This window comes from Budorcas taxicolor, chromosome 8, assembly GCF_023091745.1.
Source record: "Budorcas taxicolor isolate Tak-1 chromosome 8, Takin1.1, whole genome shotgun sequence".
Classification (NCBI taxonomy): domain Eukaryota; kingdom Metazoa; phylum Chordata; class Mammalia; order Artiodactyla; family Bovidae; genus Budorcas; species Budorcas taxicolor.
Genome location: NC_068917.1, coordinates 73,227,935 through 73,250,357, shown reverse-complemented (window position 1 = coordinate 73,250,357; position 22,423 = coordinate 73,227,935). Strand labels below are relative to the sequence as shown.

General features: G+C 49.9%; 1 protein-coding gene across 1 annotated transcript in view; it reads left to right on the top strand.

The window, feature by feature from the left end:
- The window catches only part of LOXL2 (lysyl oxidase like 2), a 114,536-nt gene that overhangs the window by 46,887 nt on the left and 45,226 nt on the right, over positions 1–22,423 (top strand). Inside the window, exons 4-5 of the mRNA XM_052644744.1 lie at positions 15,074–15,285; positions 21,176–21,398. Of these exons, the coding sequence (XP_052500704.1) occupies positions 15,074–15,285; positions 21,176–21,398 (435 nt within the window). The remainder of the gene's footprint in view (positions 1–15,073; positions 15,286–21,175; positions 21,399–22,423) is intronic.

Here is a 22,423-nt window from a genome sequence, read left to right as displayed (position 1 = left end):
TTTCCCAGCATCAAGGTCTTTTCCACTGAGTCGGCTCTTCACATCATGTGGCCAAAGTATTGGAGCTTCAGCTTCAGCATCAGTCTTTCTAATGAATATTTAGGACTGATTTCCTTTAGGATTGACTGGCTTGATCTCCTTGCTGACTAAGGGACTCTCAAGAGTATTCTCCAGTGCCACAATTTGAAAGCATCAGTTTTTTGGCACTCAGCCTTCTTTATGGTCCAACTCTCACATCCATACATGACTACTGGAAAAATCATAGCTTTGACTAGATGAACCTTTGTCAGCAAAGTGATGTCTCTGCTTTTTAATACACTGTCTAGGTTTGTCATAGCTTTTCTTCCAAGGAGCAAGTGTCTTTTAATTTCATGGCTGCAATCACCATCTGCAGTGATTTTGCAGCCCAAGAAAATGAAATTTGTCACTGTTTCCACTTTTTACCTATCTATTTGCCATGAAGTGATGGGACCAGATGCCATAATCTTAGCTTTTTGAATGTTGAGTTTTACGCCAGCTTTTCACTCTCCTCTATCACCCTCATCAAGAGACTCTTTAGTTCCTATTTGCTTTCTGCTATTAGAGTGGTATCATCTGTTTATCTGTGGCTATTCATATTTCTCCCAGCAATCTTGATTCCAGCTTGTGAGTCATCCAGTCAGACATTTTACATGATGTACTCTGCACATAAGTTAAATAAACAGGGTGGATTGAGAGCATGGAGTCTTAGACGCTGAACCATCAGGGAAGTCTTGGAATGTGTTCGGGATGAATATAAGGTTCTATATCAAGGTTCATGAGGAAAAAAAAGAAAAAACAACTACAGAGCAAAAGCCAGGAAAAGAGACTGAAAGTGTTGATTGTATTTAAAAGATCCCTGAAAGTGATTGGTTGCCTAAAAGCTCAGTATAAGCCAACAGTATGGTATGGCTGCTAGAAAAGTGCATGTAAACTGATACACTTGGTTGAGGGGAAGGGGACATTTTTCCTAAACTCTTTGCTTTTTGGACCAAGAAGTGAGTGAAGTTCCAGGGCCATCTCTTAACTAGGTCATCCAGAGTAAGGACCAGCCAGGTGGAGACAGGTCTGGAAACCACATCACATGAGGAAATGAAGACATTGTGTCAAGAAAAGAGATAAGATGGAAGAGATGTTGGTTCTCTTCAAATATTGAAGTGCTACCGTGGACAAGAGCATTTATAATTTGGCTTAACTCCCAAAGCTAACATGAATGGTGACAGATTGGGGTGTAGATTTCAGCTCAATATGAAAACTCTTTAAGGCTGAGTGATGGGGCTACACATTTCAACACTGTGCAAGGACTCTGTAACATAGGAGACAGGCTGCCCTGTGAGTGGTAAGCTCCTTGTCCCCAGTGTAGTTTAAGCAGGAACTGGATGAGCTCCTGCAAGGAATATGGCAGCCAAATCCCTACATGGGAAGGACATGGGATAAGGTGATTACCAGAGTTTCAAAGAATAGCAAGAAGAGATAAGAAAGCCTTCTTCAGTGATCAATGCAAAGAAATAGAGGAAAACAACAGAATGGGAAAAACTAGAGATCTCTTCAAGAAAATTAGAGATACCAAGGGAACATTTCATGCAAAGATGGGCTCGATAAAGGACAGAAATGGTATGGACCTAACAGAAGCAGAAGATATTAAGAAGAGGTGGCAAGAATACACAGAAGAACTGTACAAAAAAGATCTTCGTGACCCAGATAATCATGATGATGTGATCACTAATCTAGAGCCAGACATCTTGGAAAGTGAAGTCAAGTGGGCCTTAGAAAACATCACTATGAACAAAGCTAGTGGAGGTGATGGAATTCCAGTGGAGCTGTTTCAAATCCTGAAGATGATGCTGTAAAAGTGCTGCACTCAATATGCCAGCAAATTTGGAAAACTCAGCAGTGGCCACAGGACTGGAAAAGGTCAGTTTTCATTCCAATTCCAAAGAAAAGAAATGCAAAAGAATGCTCAAACTACCATACAATTGCACTCATCTCACATGCTAGTAAAGTAATGCTCAAAATTCTCCAAGCCAGGCTTCAGCAATACGTGAACCGTGAACTCCCTGATGTTCAAGCTGGTTTTAGAAAAGGCAGAGGAACCAGAGATCAAATTGCCAACATCCACTGGGTCATCAAAAAAGCAAGAGAGTTCCAGATAAACATCTACTTCTGTTTTATTGACTATGCCAAAGCCTTTGACTGTGTGGATCACAATAAACTGTGGACAATTCTGAAAGAGGTGGGAATACCAGACCACCTAACCTGCCTCTTGAGAAATCTGTATGCAGGTCAGGAAGCAACAGTTAGAACTGGACATGGAACAACAGACTGGTTCCAAATAGGAAAAGGAGTGCGTCAAGGCTGTACATTGTCACCCTGCTTATTTAACTTATATGCAGAGTACATCATGAGAAACGCTGGACTAGAAGAAACACAAGCTGGAATCAAGATTGCCGGGAGAAATATCAATAACCTCAGATATGCAGATGACACCACCCTTATGGCAGAAAGTGAAGAGGAACTAAAGAGACTCTTGATGAAAGTGAAAGAGGAGAGCGAAAAAGTTGGCTTAAAGCTCAACATTCAGAAAACGAAGATCATGGCATCCGGTCCCATCACTTCATGGGAAATAGATGGGGAAACAGTAGAAACAGTCTCAGACTTTATTTTTTTGGGCTCCAAAATCACTGCAGATGGTGACTGCAGCCATGAAATTAAAAGACGCTTACTCCTTGGAAGAAAAGTTATGGTCAACCTAGACAGTATATTCAAAAGCAGAGACATTACTTTGCCGACTAAGGTCCGTCTAGTCAAGGCTATGGTTTTTCCTGTGGTCATGTATGGATGTGAGAGTTGGACTGTGAAGAAGGCTGAGCGCCGAAGAATTGATGCTTTTGAACTGTGGTGTTGGAGAAGACTCTTGAGAGTCCCTTGGACTGCAAGGAGATCCAATCAGTCCATTCTGAAGGAGATCAGCCCTGGGATTATCTTTGGAAGGAATGATGCTAAAGCTGAAACTCCAGTACTTTGGCCACCTCATGCGAAGAGTTGACTCATTGGAAAAGACTCTGATGCTGGGAGGGATTGGGGGCAGGAGGAGAAGGGGACAACCGAGGATGAGATGGCTGGATGGCATCACGGACTCGATGGACGTGAGGCTGAGTGAACTCCGTGAGATGGTGATGAACAGGGAGGCCTGGCGTGCTGCCATTCATAGGGTTGCAAAGAGTCGGACACGACTGAGCGACTGAACTGAACTGAAGACCCCATGTTTATCTGCATCTCTGAAAGTGCACCCAGCCAGCCCACACAGGGGGTGCACACTAGCTTACTATGGCAGTGACCACCATTGTGTGTCAGACTCCCCCCGCGGCTCAGTGGTAAAGAATCTGCTTGCAGTGCAGGAACACCGGGAGATGCGGGTTTGATCCCTGGGTCAGGAAGATCTCCTGGAGGAGGAAACGGCAACCTACTCCAGTATTCTTACCTGGGAAATCCAATGGACAGAGAGGCCTGGGGGCTACAGTCCATACGGTTGCAAAGAGTTGGACTCAACTGAGTACACACACACACACACACACACACACGTATGACCATTGTGTGAATTGGGGTCATGCCTGTTACAGACACACACACACACAGAGACACATGCAGAAAAGGGTTGTCTGCTAGTGTGTGTTCTCATGTTCTCTCTTGACCTCTGGCACATCGTGACTTTGGCCTTGAAAGCAGACACTTTCCACCCTCACTGTTGTGCATCACAGTGAAAATTAAAGCCCCACCTCCCCTCGATGTCCCCCAGGTAGGGCTCATAAATTCAAAAGTGGCCAAGAGTGAAGAGTCAAGTTAATGACTTCTCTGTGTCTTGTGATCCCAGGCACAAATGATCAGTCTAGGGAAGATCACAAAGACACTCCCATCTCCTCTCACCCTTATTTTGAAAGGGCGTGACCAGGTTCTAGCATATCCACCCTCGTAGATGCCTGGAGGTTGAAGACAGATCACAGACCTTTAGAGATGACCCTCACAGGCTTGTGCCTTCTCCAGAGCACATTGAAATTTCCCCAAGCAGCCAGTGGAAGAAAACGGCATCCGTCTAGACCAAGTTCATCCCACTCTGGGATGCCAGAGGCGTGAGTCACTCAGCCCTGGGGCCTGGAGGATGGAATTTCACCCCATGAGCTAACTGTGCTTCCGTGGAATCCTACATCTGCCTGGGGCATCCTCAGGGGCCCCTGACACTTCATAAATTCCCTTTTAGAGGAGGGAAAAAGTGCTTCTTCTTCAGAGGGATGACCCCACCCAGGGAGAGTTTGGCCAGAGCACAGAGCAAGTCTACTCCCTTCTTTAAGATGAGTTGGTTGATTTCGATCCCTTCCAGCTATGACAGTTTGTAATCCGGAGTGGCAGTGGTTACTCCTTCAGAATGGCATGGCGTGCACTCATCGTTTACAACGGGGTTTAAACAACCTGTAGGGGGGAAAACCAGATGATTTCTGGAAAAGTGCATGCAGACTATAAAATGTTATAAGAGATTTGCCTTACTGCTGATTCACCAGCCTGGGTTCATTTCTTCCAGAAAATTAACCAAGCAGGATCTCCATTCTCCCCTTTACTGTGGTCTGAGTTTTAGACCCCAGAGTGGGAGGCAGGACCCCTAAGTTCTGGCCCCGTTGGAGCCTGAGACTTGCAACTATATGTCCAGAGGAACTGACCCTTCTTGGGTCCCTGGACACCAAACAGCATTTTATACAGGGGGAAAAAAAAGAGTCTCAGGCCAATTCTCAAAACCTTCTTCAAGAGAGGAAAGCAGGAGCAAATAATAAATGTTCAATACTGTTGGTTTAAAGTGCACAGATCTTTTCTAAACCTATAACACAGAGCTCCAAGCAAACCTCCCAGGAGTTCAGAGGCTCTTAAATCAAGAGGCTTTGTTTCCTGTCTGTGGCTGTGGACAAGTTGGAAAAAGCATTAGATAAGGGGAGATTACAAATCCAGATGCCCTGTGAGCAGCCGTCCCTGCTCTGGCCCGTCTGCACATTGCTAAGTCATGTGCTCATAGCGAGGCTCGTGGCTGGGGCCGGGTGCTGTTAGGTCAGGGAACATAACGGGTCTTTTCCTTTTCTTCAGCCTCCCCACCTCACTTTCTTCTCTACTCATTTTTTTAAACTTATTTTTATTTTTGGCCTCTCTGGGTCTTCGTTGCTGCATGTGGGCTTTCTCTAGTTGTGGTACGGGGGGCTTCCCATCGTGGTGGCTTCTCCTGTTGCAGAGCACAGGTTCTAGGGTGCATGGGCTTCAGTAGTTACGGCGCATAAGCTTGGTTGCCCTGCAACATGTGGGATCTTCCCAAACCAGGGATCAATGTCTTCTGCATTGGCAGATGAATTCCCAGCCCCTGGACCATCAGGGAAGCCCTCTACCAGTTTTGAAAGGCTCTTTTTGCCATAGCAGTTAGGTTCCCAGAACTGATTAGAAATCCTCCAGCTGTGAGATTTTAAGGGTGGCCTATGGGCTTTCCTGGTGGCTCAGATGATAAAGAATCCGCCTCCAATGCTAGAGATCTGGGTTCGATTCCTGGGTCAGGAAGATCCCCTGGAGAAGGGAATGGCGTCTCATCCCAGTATTCTTGCCTGGAAAATTCCATGGACAGAGAAGCCTGGTGGGCTACAGTCCACAGGGTTGCAAAGAGTCAGACAACTTAGTGACTAACACACATATCCTCTGAGTGGCCTCAGAGCCCCAATTTCTCTTTTGTGACAGCAGGCAACCCAGGAGGTCTGGAGGGGCCAGGAGGATGGAGGTGGGAGGAGAATATTCATTCCAACGGTGGGGAAATCCGGTACCCCTCCCCTCCACGCTCTCACCTCTTACTAGAGGGACCTGGAGACCTGAAAAACCTCTTTCTTCTGCTCTTAACCACAGGGATGGAGGCTGTTGCGCATTTTTTAAATTCCAAGAGTCCAGGTTTTTATTAGTCACAGTTAACTGCCAAATGCTTCAGGGCTTTCCCCCTAGCAGCAGCCTTATCTCCCCAGCATCTGGGGGCTCTTGAGGGTGGAAGCCTGAAGACAGGAAAGGGGTAATTAACTCTGTGTGCTAAGTCACTACAGTCATGTTCGACTCTGTGCAACCCCATGGCCTGCAGCCTGCCAGGCTCCTCTGTCCATGGGATTCTCCAGGCAGGGATTCTCCCCTACAGGGAGGTTGGGCAAGAAGAGGTATTATATATACCCTGTCTGGTACTAACATTCCATAATTCTGTTTATCAAGAGCCTCGGAGTGGGTTGCTGTTTCCTACTCCAAGGGATCTTCTCAACCCGGGGATCGAACCCAGGTTTTCTGCACTGCAGGCAGATTCTTCACCATCAGAGCCACTAGGGAAGCCCATAATTAACTCTGCTGCTGCTGCTGCTAAGTCGCTTCAGTCGTGTCCAACTCTGTGTGACCCCATAGATGGCAGCCTACTCGGCTCCCTCGTCCCTGGGATTCTCCAGGCAAGAACACTGGAGTGGGTTGCCATTTCTTTCTCCAATAATTAACTCTAGGAAGGTCCAAACACTTCCCAGCCAGGAATTTAACGCCCTACTCCCCATCAGAGAGGAGGCGCAGCAGATTGTATTGGGCGGTTTAGGAAAGAAAGGGGGGTCTGTTTTCCTCTCCTTGCAGTTTAGAAGGTGGTGGTCCCTCCAAGCTAAATATAGCCCTACTTCCCCAGATGGCTGCTGTGTAGCTGGCCAGCTTCCCTATATGGCAGAAGGAATGGTAGCAAGTGGGCAGTTTGTGTTGGACCTTTCAGTAAGTGGGTAGAGGACCACGGTGGGAGCCCACAGCATCTGCCCAGCTGTCAAGCTGGACCATCACATGTCACTCTCCTGGGTTTTCTCTCCCTGCCTACAGGGAGCTTGGGCAAGAAGAGGTATTATATATACCCTGTCTGGTGCTAACATTCCATAATTCTGTTTATCGAGAGCCTCGACATGGTCTGGGCTCACCAGCCACCACAAGGGGCACAAGAGGAGTTCGAGGGTGACCTATTTTTCACCACATCCAAGAAGTAAAAAGGCATTTATGCAGCTAACAGAACAGACTATTTGAAACTGGACACATCCTGGCAGATTTGGGAACCCTGACTCCTGACCACTGTGCTGTACCCACAACCGTTTGAAAATCATAAACGCCATTATAACTGCTTGTAAGCTGAAAGAAATAGGTAATGTTTTACTTACTCATTAGATGAAATCGGTGACTAAGTAGCCTTATAATTGGTTTTAGATGAAATAAATGAATGGTAATATGTACTCCAACTGTAAAACTTTTTAAATTAATTAATTTTTGGCTGCTCTGAGTCTTTGCTGCTCTGAGGGGGCTTTTTCTAGTTGAGGCAAGGAGGGGCCTGTTCTCCCTTTGTGGTGCGTAGGCTTCTCATTGCGGGGATTTCTCTTGTTGTAGAGCACAGGCTCCAGGGGCTTGGGCTTCACTAATTGAGGCCCTAGAGCTCGGATTCAGCACTTGTGGCACAGGGGCTTAGAGGCCCCATGGCATGTGAGATCTTCCTGGACCAGGGATTGGACTGGTGTCCCCGGACTCTTAACCACTGGACCACCAGGGAAGTCCTGTACTCCAACTTTGAACAGTGTGGATGGGATGGTAAATTGTGCAGCTGTTTCAAAAGGGAGAGGTTCATGGGGAGAGATTTGTGGGACGGATTCTCTATGGAAGCAGTAGGGGCTTGAGGTGGGCTCGAGAAAGCCTCTCTCTGCCCTGGCTGGGAAGGTCTTTTCTGTAGGGTGGGGCTTCTGATATGACTAGGGTAAAGGGTGGTGGCAAAGAGACCAGGTGGCCCATTAGAGTTGGCCACGCCAGAGGGGTCAGTGACAATGACTGCCCCTACCCATCTCCATGCGGCTCTTGCTAAGGCAGCTGGAGGCTGTCTGTTCATTCATTCATTCAGTACATTTTAATTGAGCACCAGATTCTATGCTGGGTACTGGGAATCACTAATGGTATTCAAGGACAGTCTCACCGTCCGGAAGTTTGCTGTCCAGTAGAGGAGAAACAGGCTTCCCTGGTGGTTCAAATGGTAAAGAATCCACCTGCACTGCAGAAGACCAGGGTTCGATCCCTGGGTTAGGAAGATCCCCTGGAGAAGGGAATAACTACCCACTCCAGTATTTTTGCCTGGAGAATCCCATGGACAGAGGAGCCTGGTGGGCTATAGTCCATGGGGTCACACAGAGTCAGACACAACTGAGCGACTAACACATGCAAACAGTGAAGTCATTACTTTGCCACCATGGTGATGATTGCTAGGAGGAGAGGCATCAGGTACCCCACCTGGGAGCATGCTGGGCGGTTTGGCCAGGTCCACAGACTTACTTGATCTGTGGCCTCAGCACTCCCGCTGGCTCAGAGGGACCATTGCAGGCACAAGGGTCGTGCCAGCTTCCTGTGGTCAGCAGCCCTTGCCTGGTCTCCAAGGAAGCAACCTCTGTTACTTGCTCCACTGCTTTCAGGTTGGAAAATGAAACAGAGCATTTGATTCTCCAGCAACGTTGCAAAGCTCTTGATTTAGAGGAGAACAGCCCAGACTGCCAGCTTTCTCCTCCGGTGGTTCGGCATGACCTCAGCTCTGGTGCCACTCCCATCCCGACCCCCTCCACCCAGGCAGGTCTCCATCACACAGAGCTGAGCAACAGAAATCACCACACTGCCTTCCCTCTTCCCTTTCATCCATCTGGCCCAGTTGGAATCACTGGCTCAAAAATGTTCCCAGGAACTTCTTAGGCTGTGAATTTCAGATTTGATCATCAAACAGGGATAATTACAGTGTAGCCAGCCTCTTCCAGTACAACATGTCTCACGCTGTTTACAGATGTTACCCATTTGGATAAACTGACTGAACACGTGCTGATGGTCAGATCAGCTTTTAATTCCATTCAATAACTATCTATTAGCCTCAGATTTCTAGGGGGAAGAGGGGAGGGTGTTAAATAGCTCGGATGGCAAGAGATCGCATGGATAAAAGTGCAGCTATCTCCTTGTCCATTGGTAAGTCACACAAGAAGTGCTTATGCTATGAACAGAGGCAAGCCTCGATGTTTGTTTTGCATTAAACAAAGAATAAAGAGGGTCTTTATTACACTTCTGGCTTGAGAACTCAGCATTTCTAGTTAAGCTGAATTCCTGTGATTGGATTTTTTAAAATGATTATTATTAGTAGTTTATTACAAAAATATGTGAGGACCCACTATGTGTTGTGTCTGGTGCTAGTTGCCATGCGGAATACAGGAATGAATAAAAAACAAGTCTGTCCTTGAGCGACTCAAAGTCTGAGGTGGCAAAACTCGTGGAAACATCAATACTACAAGATAGTCAATATAAGCCAAGGATAAACTGAGGGACTCAGAAAGCAAATGCTAGAGAATAAAGAAGTCAAATCTGTGTGGATGAGATATTTGAGGGAGGAGGTGCCTCATGGAAGAGAGGATCCTAGCTAGCTTTCCCCCTCTGCCATGAGGGACAACAAGTGACTTGCTGATCTGCTTGACTAATGTCATCCTCACACAGTTCCTGGGACTGGTATCCTTCAGCTGGTGTTCTTCAAATGACTGAATGAGTGAGATTATTTCTAAGGGTCAGGAGGATGCTTACTGGTAGAGAGAAAGCAAAAAAGGATTGCAGGAAGTAGCTTGATACTGGCATTAAAAGAGTGGCGCCAGCCTGGCAACAAGGGATGCTCAAGGCTGGAGAAAGAACAGGGAGGGGATGAGGTGGGTCTGATCAGGAAGGCTCTTGACCTGGAGTATAAGACCTCGGGGAGCCACGGGAAGATTTTGAGCTAAACGCACAAGTGCACAGTAGTCAGCTGGATGGATATCCCAGCCACCTGTGAGAAGGACTGGGTCAGTCATTCATCTGCCCCAAAGAAACAGAATTGTGATGTTCTTCTCTTACTTCCACAATTCTCACTGCACACCTGCCTGGACAACAGAAATGGGAAGGAGATGGAAGGGTAGGAAAAGCATGGCTGGGACAGAACGAGCCACAGGAGCAAGGAAGAGAGAGGGAGCAAGAGGCTTGCAGGCTGCAAACTGGGAGGGCATTGCCTCACTCAGTGAGAAAGGGAAGACCAAGGGCATCCTGGGTGCGTTTAGTGTGAGGTGCTGACGAAGTTGCCAAGGTGGCACCTGGGAAAATGGATCTCTATCTGGAAGCCCATTTTTTAACAATAGCCGAATAGGGCTTCCCTGGTGGCTCAGTGGTAAAGAATCTGCCTGCCAGTGCAGGAGACACGGGTTTGATCCCTGGTCTGGGAAGATCCCACATGCCACAGAGCAACTAAGCCCATTCACCACAACTATTGAGCCTGTGCTCTAGAGCCCAGGAGCCACAACTACTGAGCCCACCTGCTGCAGCAACTGAAACCCCACTCTCTAGAGCCCATGCTCCTTAACAAGAGAAGCCACTGCAGTGAGAAGCCCGAACACCCTAACTACAGAGTAGCCCCACTCACGGCAACTAGAGAAACGCCCATGCAGCAGTGAAAACCAGCACAGCCAAAAATTAAATAAAAAAGTAATTTAGAAAATAGCCAAATAAATAAAGGGCTTTGAGAGCAAGATGCAGGAACCTGTTAGCTGTAGAGGGAAGGGAGCAGCCCTTATGCAGAATGAACCAGTCGTCTGTCCTGGTGGGATGCTGGTGGACCACTACCTCTCCATCCTCCCACCTGACACCACTTCTCAGGTGGGAAGGCTTGGTCTGATACATCAAGTAATTAATTGCATAATTAAATGACAACTTCTAGAGGGAGGGAGGGGAAGGATTGGACTAAGATCTGGCGCTTGGAATCAGGCCCTCCACAGGAGGCGATGAGCCGAGTGCCGACTCTCAGCAGTGAAGCGCGTCCTTAGAGGGTTGCTTGCCTTGCCTCCCCCTGAATCTTTCCCTGATGCAATCCCCAACTAGACTTTCAAAACTGGTGATTTTTCCTCCTTGGCAATAGCCCCAGACTATCACACTGTGGAATCTGCAAGTCATTCACAGATGCTGCAAATGTGAAATGTCATTCAAGCACAAGACTGGGAGACCAGCCCTGGTGATCATTCACCAGCCCTTCTTTCCACCACCCAGCTAGGTACAGCAGGACAGGTTATGGCCTCAGGGCACCCTGATTTTCCCCTTTGGAAGCCAGTGATAGTCACTCCCAGGGCTCAGACCCTCCCTGGAGATGTGCTGAGTTTTGAGTAGGACAAGTCCAGAAGGTTCTGTGAATTCCTTGGAGGGAAGCCTTTTGGAGAGTTTGGTGAACTCCGGTCTCTGGCCGGAGGGCTAGCCTTCAGACTTTCGAGTTTTAAAAGAGGTCAGATATATTGACGGCTTCTGGGCTCTTGGGCCAAATGTGAAACATGCAAGTCTAAAGAGACATCTGTTAAAAGAGACATCTGTTAGAAAAGAAAAATGTGTATAGGTTTTAGTGTTTCAAATCTTCACTGCTCTTTTGAAGTTGAACTTCTAGGGGAAAAAAGAATTCTACGGCTTGCGGTTATGGAAAGGATTCCAAGGCGGTGAGGTCAGGAGGGCCGTTGTGTGTGTACGTGTGTTTTCCTACACAGAACTCTCTGAACAGCCCCTGTGAGCTCGTTAGCCAGCAGTGAGCCCTGACTGCATGCCACTGAGGGTTTCCCTGCTGCCCCCTGGCCTGAGTCCAAGAGCAGCTGGGAGGCAGCCTTCTCTTCTCACGTACACTCCGGCCTGACTCATAGCTTCTCTGGGCGGGGCGCAGGGTGGACTTCAAATGTGGGCTTTTATTGGGCGGACCCCCAAAGGATGCCTCAGAAGGCTGAGTCCCAGGCGCAGGTGTGTCCTCTCAGTAGCTGGCAAGGGATGGGATGAAGGCAGAAGGGTGAAGACCAGAGGCCCATTGTGGCGAGCCTGGGCAGGGACTTGGAGTCAAAACTCAGTCTTCACCCTTGTTTATCTACTTACTGGCTGTGTGAACTTGGGGAAGATGCCAACCTCGCCAAGTTTTCTTGCTTTTCGCCTGTAGTCAGGGTATACCGTTAGCCCTCTCACTGGTTGTTATGGGAACTGAGGAAGGGGATGGACGCAAAGTTCTGAGTGCAGAGCCTGACACGTAATGAATTGGCTGGCATTTGATGAATGAGGGCCCACATAATCGTTATGATTTGGAGAAGAACCAGGGCCCCAGGGTTGGGCAGTAGGGAGGAGGCTGGCAGGGTCCTTGGAGGGAGAGACTGTGTTTTATGGGATGAATGAATGACTGGCTGAGGTGGATTTGAGCCCAAGATGGTGGGAAGAAATTAGTTCTGTGGAGAGAGAAAAGGAGAAGGAACTTGCCTGACTGCTCTCCCGGGGCTTTGCAAGGAAGCCCTCTGCATCTTCCTCTACCGCACACACAGACCCACACTCCACACAACACATAGACATGTGCACATCCGCCTGCACACGGACACACAGGAGCCGCGAGCTCCCCGAGAGACACATACGTGGGCGCACAAACACGTGCAGAGACACACACCCAGAGAGACATATTCGTGACGCCAGACATACACTCTAGTGCCCACACACACACATGCAGTGGGTCAATGGGAACACAAGAACAGTGACGGCAGTTCTAGCACTTTCTCTCCTCTGAGCCTCATTTCCTGCATCTGGGACCCTACCTAGCTTGCCCATCAGTCATTATTCTGCTGAGGGGACATGGCCCTGCCTAAAGACAAGGGTCTGTTGAGCTCCCCTACCCTGGCCTTCCTCGCTCTGGGTTCACACTCTGTATCTCAGCTGAGCTGATGCTTGATAGGCTGAGACGGGGGAAAGGGGCAGGGGAGGGGAGGAGGGGGACGGGAGGAAGGGGAGGATCTGTGAATTTAATCAAGTCTGCCCAGCCTGCCTGCCCCATGCAGCTCTCAGGTCCAGTGCCACAGTGGGTAACTTTCCTTCTGGGCCTCACACATTCCTTATATGCTGGAATTCCAGCCTGGCCTACCGAGGTGGTAAGTCAGAGAAGGGGGCTGGCCCATGAGCCGGTCTAGACATCCAGCCCTTTCTTGCTCACTCCTATCCATGTGTCTTGGTGGCGAGAGCCCTGTGGCCTGACTGGGAGCTGTAACAGATCCAAGGATCCAGGCTGGCAAACATAATCCTGCCACTGGCGGCTTTCCTTCCGCTCTGCAGGGAAAGGAACCAGAGCTAGATGCCACCCCCTCTACCACCACCCCGGCCAACATACTTTCCACCACCTCGCAGGACTGGGGAAATGGGGCCTGGCTTTGCACCCTGAAGCCGGTGGCAAGAAGACCTGAATCCCTGGGCACCCAAATAATGGTTCTGTTCAAACTCCCAGTTCATTTGCATCCTGGCTGGACGGGGGTGTGGGCATCCAGGTCGTTGGCTTCCTCTCTGCCAGTGCCCCTGCCCAGTCCCACCAAATCTCAGGTGCTCTCTGCCTCTCTGTGGTCCTGGGAGATCACTGGAGTCACCCAGTATTCTTACCTGGAAAATGGAGATGATACTAACTATAAAGACCTCTACTGTTTGAGGATTAAGTGAGAAAATGCCCAGAAAGTAGCGGTACTTGTTATTGTCCTATTATTGTTGTTATTCAGTCGCTCAGTTGTGTCTGACTCTTTGCGACCCCATAGGCTGCAGCATGCCAGGCTTCCCTGTCATTCGCTCTCTCCCGGATCTTGTTCAAACTCATGTTCATTGAGTCAGTGATAACCATCCAACCATCTCATCCTCTGTTGTCCCCTTCTTCTCCACCTTCAATCTTTCCCAGCATCATCCTAGCTGGCTATAGATTTGGGGCTGAGGTATAGGTGTGGTCAGCCAAGGGACAAGGTTAGTTGTGGTTTAGAAGGAGTCCTCTGGGGGCTGGCCCTGTGCCAGACGGATGGAGGAGAGCAGGGAGGCAGGGACTCAGCTGGGGAGCCTTGTGAGAGCTGGTGGTGGCCCTATTGGGCAGGGGCAGAAAGAAGACGGGCTGGAAGTGAGAGATTCTGGAGCGTCCTTAGTGTTTGGGGCAGATTTGTGAGAACCTTGGAAAAACATAAAAGATAACATCCTGGAAAATTCCAGGTAGGCCTCTGTTCCTCCATCCAGCTTGGCCTCTTGAGGCCCCCTTGTCTGACCAAATCCCTGGGGGCTTAAGTATGGGCTAGGGGCAGGGACAGAGCAGCCCAGTGTCAGGGGCTGGGAGAGGAGCCCACCTTCAACCCCCAGCCTTCTCCATAGCCTCCTAGCAGTCTCCTGCCTTTTGGCTCATTGCCACAGAAATGGGAAGAGGAAAGGGGTGAACAGGGGCTTTCAAGACAAGGGCCTCAAGACATTCAGAATCTTTCCTTTCTTCTCCTTACATAGTTGCATGACTATGTGCATCCCTACCTCCTGGGCCCCAGGCTTGCCCCTCCTACTTGGCTGGCCTGCGTCCAGGCACATACCTCCTTCCCTCCCCCTTCTCTCCAAACCCTCCCCCTTCTCTCCAAACCCTCCCCCTTCTCTTCTGGCTTTTCACCCTGAAGACTGCTGACATGAGGGGAGTACATGAGGCAGTGTGCAACATGGCCCCACCAGCTCAGGGTATCTGGGGCTCATCTGCCCAAAATTTCAGTTTTACAGGAAGATTGCTGGGAAGGCACACACACTCACTCCCAGGCCTGCAAACAGATGCTTTGGAGTAAAATACAAGCATCCAAATGATTTTGCCTCTAGAATACAGCATTCAAGGAACATGATTCTCTCCTCTGCTCTTTGAGACCGCTGCATGAGGAGGCTGCTGCCCTCTGGTGTTTTTGATAGGACAGAGGAGGAGCGCTGGGGTCCCCTAAGTCTCTGATTGCCTGGGTCACCCTGCTCCTTCTCTTCTGGTTCCTGCAGCCCCACTGCATGTGCTGTGTGCTCTTGGGGAGCACCCACAGCCCCCCAAGAGCCTGAGGGGAGAGGCAGGCAGACTCTCAGGATAAGCCCAGTCTGCCATCACCTCCCCAGGGCCAGACCAGGAAGATCACCCATCTCCTTCCACCCCCTCCCCTCCCAGAACATGAATATCCAAGTGGAGGACATCCGGATCAGAGCCATCCTCTCCGCCTTCCGCAAGCGTACCCCAGTGACAGAGGGCTACGTGGAGGTAAAGGAGGGCAAGATGTGGAAGCAGATCTGTGACAAGCACTGGACGGCTAAGAACTCCCGCGTGGTCTGCGGCATGTTCGGCTTCCCTGGGGAGAAGACCTACAACACCAAAGTGTACAAGTAAGGAGTCTGGGCAGGGACTCTGAGTGGTGGGACTCTGGCCCCACCTTGTCCTAAGGCAGCTTTGCAGTAGCTCAGTGTGCATGTGTGTGTGCTCAGTAGACTCTTTGCGACCCTACAGGCTGTAGCTTGCCAGGCTCCTCTGTTCATAGGATTCTCCAGGCAAGAATACTGGAGTGGGTTGCCATGCCCTCCTCCAGAGGATCTTCTGACCCAGGGATCAAACCTGTGTCTCCCGCATTGCAACCAGATTCTTTACCACTGAGCCACCAGGGAAGCCTGCTTTGCCGTATCGAATATTCACCCATATATAATGCAATCTAGAAAGATGCAATGGCACCCCACTCCAGTACTCTTGCCTGGAAAATCCCATGGACGGAGGAGCCTGGTAGACTGCAGTCCATGGGGTCGCTAAGAGTTGGACAAGACTGAGCGACTTCACTTTCACTTTTATGCATTGGAGAAGGAAATGGCAACCCACTCCAGTGTTCTTGCCTGGAGAATCCCAGGCATGGAGGAGCCTGGTGGGCTGTCGTCTATGGGGTCGCACAGAGTCGGACACGACTGAAGTGACTTAGCATAGCATAGAAAGATAGTGCTGATGAACCTATCTGCGGCGCAGCAATGGAGCTGCAGACATAGAATGCAGTGGCTGGGGCCACCTCTGTCCTCTGCCCCCTTGAAGTGATTATTATGAGAAATCTGCAACTGTTAGGAAAATGAGAAACAGATCTAGCGGATTCAGTTACACTCATCCTGAGTAAATCTTGTGATGCTGTTATAGTTTCCAAAGGTAATATCTGCCCAGGCAGGGAAAGGGTAGATGACAAGGAGACTTAAAGTAATTTGCCCAGAGAGGTGTCCGGTGAAGGGTTTTCAGTCCATGACAGGCTGTTGTATTGACTGGTCATGGGGTCTTCTTATCTCCTCTAATAAGGATAAGAATCTGCTTTACTGAGCGCTGACTACATGCCAGGTGGCTCTGTTCTTAGTCTCTGAAGTGTTAGTCGCTCAGTCGTGTCCGAGTCTTTGTGACCCAATGGCAAGAATACTGGAGTGGGTAGCTGTTCCTTTCTCTAGGGGATCTTCCTGACTCAGGGATCGAACCTGGGTCTTATGCATTGCAGGTGGATTCTTTACGATCTGAGCCACCAAGGAAGCCCTCTTAGCCGCTTAAGCTCCACAATTCTAGAAAGAGGTTTATGTTACAGCTGAAGGAATGAAGTCAGAGAGAGGTGATAAAACTAGGAAGTGGCAGATTCAGGATCCAAACCCGGGTCTCCAGCAGCAGGGTCCACCCTCTTCAAGAGTGCAGACTTACTACCTCTTCCCTTTCAAGCCAAGGAGAGAGGTGGCTTCCAGCCAGGAAACAGGGGTCCCTTCCCCAACTCTTCCTCCCAATCCCTGGGGTCAGTGCAGGCTTCTTTCCTTCCTGGGCTCAGCCTGGCTCCTTCGATCAGAGCCTCTGGTCCCCCATGAGGGTGAGTGCTGGCAGCTGAGCTGCCTGGTGCTGATTCCTCCCCCCAGCCACCCCAGACATGCCCCAGATCTTCCTGTTTGCACAGGGTGGGATGGGGGCAGGCAGGGTGGTCCCGTTCTCTAAACAGTTTACAGAATTCCCACTGGCTGGCTGGCTCCTTCCCTGGAGACACCTTTCTCAGCCTTTCCTTCCAATTGGAGCCAAGAAAAGTAGATCCCTTCCCCTGACAGGCTTCCTACCTGCTGGCCCCACCGGAGTCCCCAGCCTGGCACAGGTCTTTGCCCAGTCCTGGGAGCAGGAAGGCTGCCATCAGTCCTGCTCTGCAGCAGGACGGGGTGCTTGAGGCCAGGCAACATGTGGCTTGTTCAGAGGGCTTCCTCAACTGTGGGTGGAGCAGAGTCATCTTCTGGCTTCTGAAGGGAGATCGGGATCTCCGACCTCAGGTCCGTTTTGGCAGCTGGGCTCCACATGATCCTCTTACGAACTGGGAAGTGGTACATGTACCTGGAAATTGATCAAACTGAAGCCACAGGGCCCCATCTCCCAGACCAGGAATATTGTGTAGTCATTTTCCTTTTCTTAAAGCAAGATCCCATTATTGTTATTGATTTATTGATACAAGATTACTGAATAGAGACTGCCTCTCATGTTGCATCTCAGGAGTTAGGACTCTAAGGCTTTGGTTAGCTGGCTGAAACAGGGACCAAAAGGAGGCCCACCAGACCAAATTAGAAATGCTGGATCCCCTTGGTTTCATGTAGAGAAAGGGGTTCAGAACCTTGGGGAGACTAGAATGTTGCCATGGATTTGTCATCTAAGACCCTGGGCGGGTCCAAAAGGCAGATGTTTCACCATGACAGAGAGGAATAAATCTGTAAGGGGAGCCCTGACTCCCTCTCTGGCTCTTTTATTTATTTACCTTAATATTTATTTATTTATTTGTCGTCATCCGTCTTGGCTGTGGCATGTGAGACCTTTCATTACGGTGCACAAGCTCTCTAGTTGTGGCACACGTTCTCCAGTGCTTGAAGGCTCAGTTGCTCCACAGCTTATGGGGTCTTAGGTTCCCTGACCAGGGATCAAACTGTGTCCCCTGCATTGCAAGGAGGATTCTTAACCACTGGACCTCCAAGGAATCCCCCCCTCCCTGGTTCGTTCTTAAGAGTTCCCTGAGAACTCTTTGTAAGCCAGACCTCAGGGTGGGGGCTGCAGTCACTGCAGGTCAGGGAACCTAAATGCAGTGGGGGTAATTAGATCCCGGGTGGCAGGGACCAGGTGACAGCACCCAAGGCCAAAGGCAAGATGGGCGTGGCTACTGAGTGGCCAACAAAGTCAAAGCAGCAATCAGAACAGACTGGCCCCTGCAGACTTGTGGGGTTGACCAGTTGATCTAGCTGGCTGTCTCATGGTGTTCCCAGAAGTGAAATAGGAAGCCTCTCTGATTCTTACTCAATCTGTAAAAGCAGAAAAGTTCTAGGTTAAGAGAACAAAAATCTGATCTGAATCATAAAAACAGGTCCAGCCCCTCAATGTCCAGAGTTGAGAAAGTTTACAGACCTATAAGTCCTTGAATGAAGAGGAGGCCAGGTCTCCTTGAAGAAGAACTGTGGCACACTGCCAGAGTGTACACTATTAGTCATTTACCCAAAGGGACCTATGATCTTTTACCCAAGGTCATTGTATTGTACACTGGAGAAAAGGAAATGATCAGAACTTTCAGGAACCACTGGACATGGACTCTGAACGGACCCTGATTCCAGGGACCCAAACATCCTTGTGGCCCACAGTCAGTATGGATGTCAGGTGATCAGTGGAGTTTTGGTGCAGGTCCATATCACAGTGGGCTCAGTGGGTCCTGGAACCCACACTGTGGTTATTTCCCTAGTTCCAGAATGCATAATTGAAGTAGACAGTCTCACAGAGCTGGCAGAATCCCTACCAAGTCTGGTTTGCTCCTTGGCTGGAGGAGAGCAAGGAGGACTTTTCATTTTCAGTTGAATCAGTTCAGCTCAATGTTACCCAGCCATCAGCCTAGATACCTCTTTCTCAAGCAAGCTTCCCACTTGGCCAGTGGCTGTCCTGTAACTCCAGTCACCCACCATCAGGCCTAGAGTGGGTTGTCCATGTGTGCTTGTGCACACTAAGGCACTTCAGTCTTGTCTGACTCTTTGCGACCCCATGGACTGCAGCCCACCAGGCTCCTCTGTCCATGGGGTTCTCCAGGCAAGAAAACTGGAGTGGGTTGCCATGCTCTTCTCCAGGGGATCTTCGCAACCCAGGGAGAGAACCCACGTCTCTAATGTCTCCTCCATTGGCAGGCAGGTTCTTTACCACCAGAGCCCCCTAGGAAGCCCATACATCCTCCCCACTGCCTCCTGTCTGCATCCCCATGTCTGCATCCCGGCGTGGGGGAGGGGTGGCCTGTGAGAGTGACTCATTGGGGCGGGGTGGGCTGTCCTGGTGGAGGCCTGTGGAGGATTACATTCCTGTGATCTGATGTCAGAGGACAGAGGGGCTCTCTGGGGAAGGAAAAGCAGTTCTGTCTGCTGAGGGAGCCTCACTCTGTGTTGAGAGCTCAGTGCATCTGTTCCTGGGAGAGCCTGGTGGTCACTGAAAACTGGGAGCTAGATGTTCCGATCCAGTGAGACCTGACCACTCCCTGTGCGCCTGATGTCCCCTGGGTGTGTTTGCTTGCCCGACTGTGGGAGTGTCGTAACAAGCTATAATATCCTACCTGCCACCTCAAGTGTGTTCTGTCCCATGTGTGTCATGGGAAACAAACTGGAGGCTGTGTTTCCAAGTGCAGGGGCCTTCCAGGGAATGGGGAGGGCCAATGGCTCTTGGAACTCTTTCTTACTTCTTATTTATTTTGGCTACACGTGGTCTTCATTGCTTTGCACAGGCTTTCTCTAGTTGCGGCGAGCGGGGGCGGCTCTGTTGCGGTGCGAAAGTTTCTTATTGCAGTGGCTTCTCTTGTTGTAAAGTACAGGCTCTAGGCTGCGTGGGCTCTGTAGTTGCAGCTCCCAGGCTCTAGAGCACAGGCTCAGTAGTGATGGTGCGTGGGGTTAGGTGCTCCGTAACATGTTGAATCCTCCCAGATCGGGGATCGAACTTGTGTCCCCTGCATTGGCAGGTGGACTCCCATCGACTGTGCCACCAGGGAAGCTCTGGCTCTTGGGATTATTAACAGTCTTCCTGTGTAGTTCCATGCTCTGGCTCTAGCTATGTTGAGCACAAACCCTGAGCTTTCCAAGACAGTCCTTTTCCTTTCAAGGATTCTGTGCCGTTGCATGCATAGAATAGAATTACTACCAGTTGCAGCTTTTGGTAAGGAGAGATATCAGTGGCATCTGTCAGGTCTACCCTTCCTCTCTGTTCACATCCTATTCACTCTGAGGCAAAGCAGAAAGCTCCAGGCCTGCTAGACCAATAGGGACAGGACTCCACTTCTGTTCCTCTGGAGCCAGCCTGCCCTGGGCAGCCCCTCCTCTGGGCAGTCCAGCAGCAGTGCGTCTCACTGGATTCTGCCAATCACCCATGAGTACACAGACTTCAAAGACCCAGGACAGGAGAGAGGACAGGGCGGCTTCCCCCCTTCGCTGCTTTGGCAGCCACAAGTTTGTTTCCTATGTCTGTTGAGTCTGTCTGTGTTTTGTATATATTTCGTAATATTTGTTTTAGATTCCACACATAAGTGATATCCTATGATATTTGTCTTTTTCTGTCTGACTTACTTCACTTAGTATAATCATCTCCAGGTCCATCCATGTTGCTGCAAATGGCATTATTTCTTTTTTTTTTTTTTGGCTGAGGGATATCACATTGTATTCGTCTCTCCAAGATCCCTTTTTAAACTTTGCATCTATAGGCATTAGTATCATATGTCACTACACTGAGTTAGGGGCTTCCCAGGTGGCACTATTGGTAGAGAACCTGCCTGCCAACGCAGGAGATATGAGACTTGGGTTCAGTCCCTGGGTTGGGAAGATCCCCTGGAGGAGGGCATGGCAACCCACTACAGTGTTCTTTCCTGGAGAATCCTATGGACAGACAAGCCTGGTGGGCCATGGTCCATAGGGTCGAAGAGTCAGACATGACTGAAGCGACTTGGCATGCACACACACTGAGTTAGACCCTTGTCTCCTAGAATGTGAGCTCCCTGGAGGCAGCAAGCCATGGCTGCCCTTCAGGTCTGGCTCCCCACTGCCCAGCATGACCAGTGAGTGCTGGCAGACATGCCCTGCAGAGCCCTGTCTGGAGCAAGACTGAACTGCCGGAGCAGGGACCAGGTCTATCTGGTTCCACTACCTCAGTGACTGGCCCTGGGCAGGGGTCAGTTGCCCAGCTGTGAAAGAGGGAGGGTTGGGCACCATGATGTCTTGGTCACCTGCCCTGTCTCGTCTTCCGCAGGATGTTTGCTGCCCGCAAGAAGCAGCGCTACTGGCCGTACTCCATGGACTGCACAGGCACGGAGGCCCACATCTCCAGCTGCAAGCTGGGCCCTCAGGTGTCGCTGGACCCCGTCAAGAACGTCACCTGTGAGAATGGGCTTCCGGCTGTAGTGAGCTGCGTGCCTGGCCAGGTCTTCAGTCCTGATGGACCATCAAGATTCCGGAAAGCCTATAAGCCAGAGGTGAGGATGGGGTGGCAGATTTGGTACCTGGAGGGGTGGGCTGGTGGTTAAAGGATCAGACAGGGAGCCCCCTCTCCCCCAGCCAAAAGAACCAGCAGCAACTCGGACCACTTTTCTAGAGGGCAGGAAGATGCAGGATACTTGTCAGGGCCAGCCTCACTGATAGATGCCACTGCTGGGGTGTGACAAGCGGCTGGGAGCCTGCCCCCAATCCTTAGAACCTCTACCTGTCCTTCTGGCACTGGTGCTCAACTCTGAGAATAGTGTTCCCCCTGTGGCAGACAAACACCCACAAGAGGGCTATGCCTCACTCCTGACCCTCACAGGTTCTGTGTGCTGTCTGTGGCCCGGCACGAAGGGTCGGGGTGAGAACTAGGGGCTCCTGGGCGATTCCCGGAGAAATCAAGCATCCTAGAGCCCTCGGCAGGCTTCCCCAGTGTCTCAGATGGGAAAGCAATCTGCCTGCAATGCAGGAGACATGAGTTCAATCCCTAAGTTGGGAAGATCCCCTGGAGAAAGGAATGGCCATCCACCCCAGTATTCTTGCCTGGAGAATTCCATGGACAGAGGAGCCTGGCAGGCTATAGTCCACGGGGTCACAAAGAGTCAGACACAACTGAGGGACTAACATTCACTTTCAGAGCCATTGGAAACGTGATCCATCTCTCAAAAGCACAAGAAATCAACTACAATGGTTTTCAAACAGGTTTTACTTATTCTGCATCAGAAAGAATAACAACTTTTAAAAGCTTTCAGAGTTAGTACAGTAAGTCCCTACATATGGATGACTTTTGTTCCAAGAGTCAGTTAAAAATCCAGTTTGTACGTAAGTCCAGCAAAATTAGCCTAGGTACCCAACTAACACAATCAGCTATGTACCACTGCTTTTACATTTGCTTCCGGACATCCTAGGCTTGAAATAAAAATATCGTACTGCTATATTCTATGGGGTTCCCTGGTGGCTCAATTGTAAAGAATCCACCTGCCATTGCAGGAGACAAGGGTTCTATCCCTGGGTCAGGAAG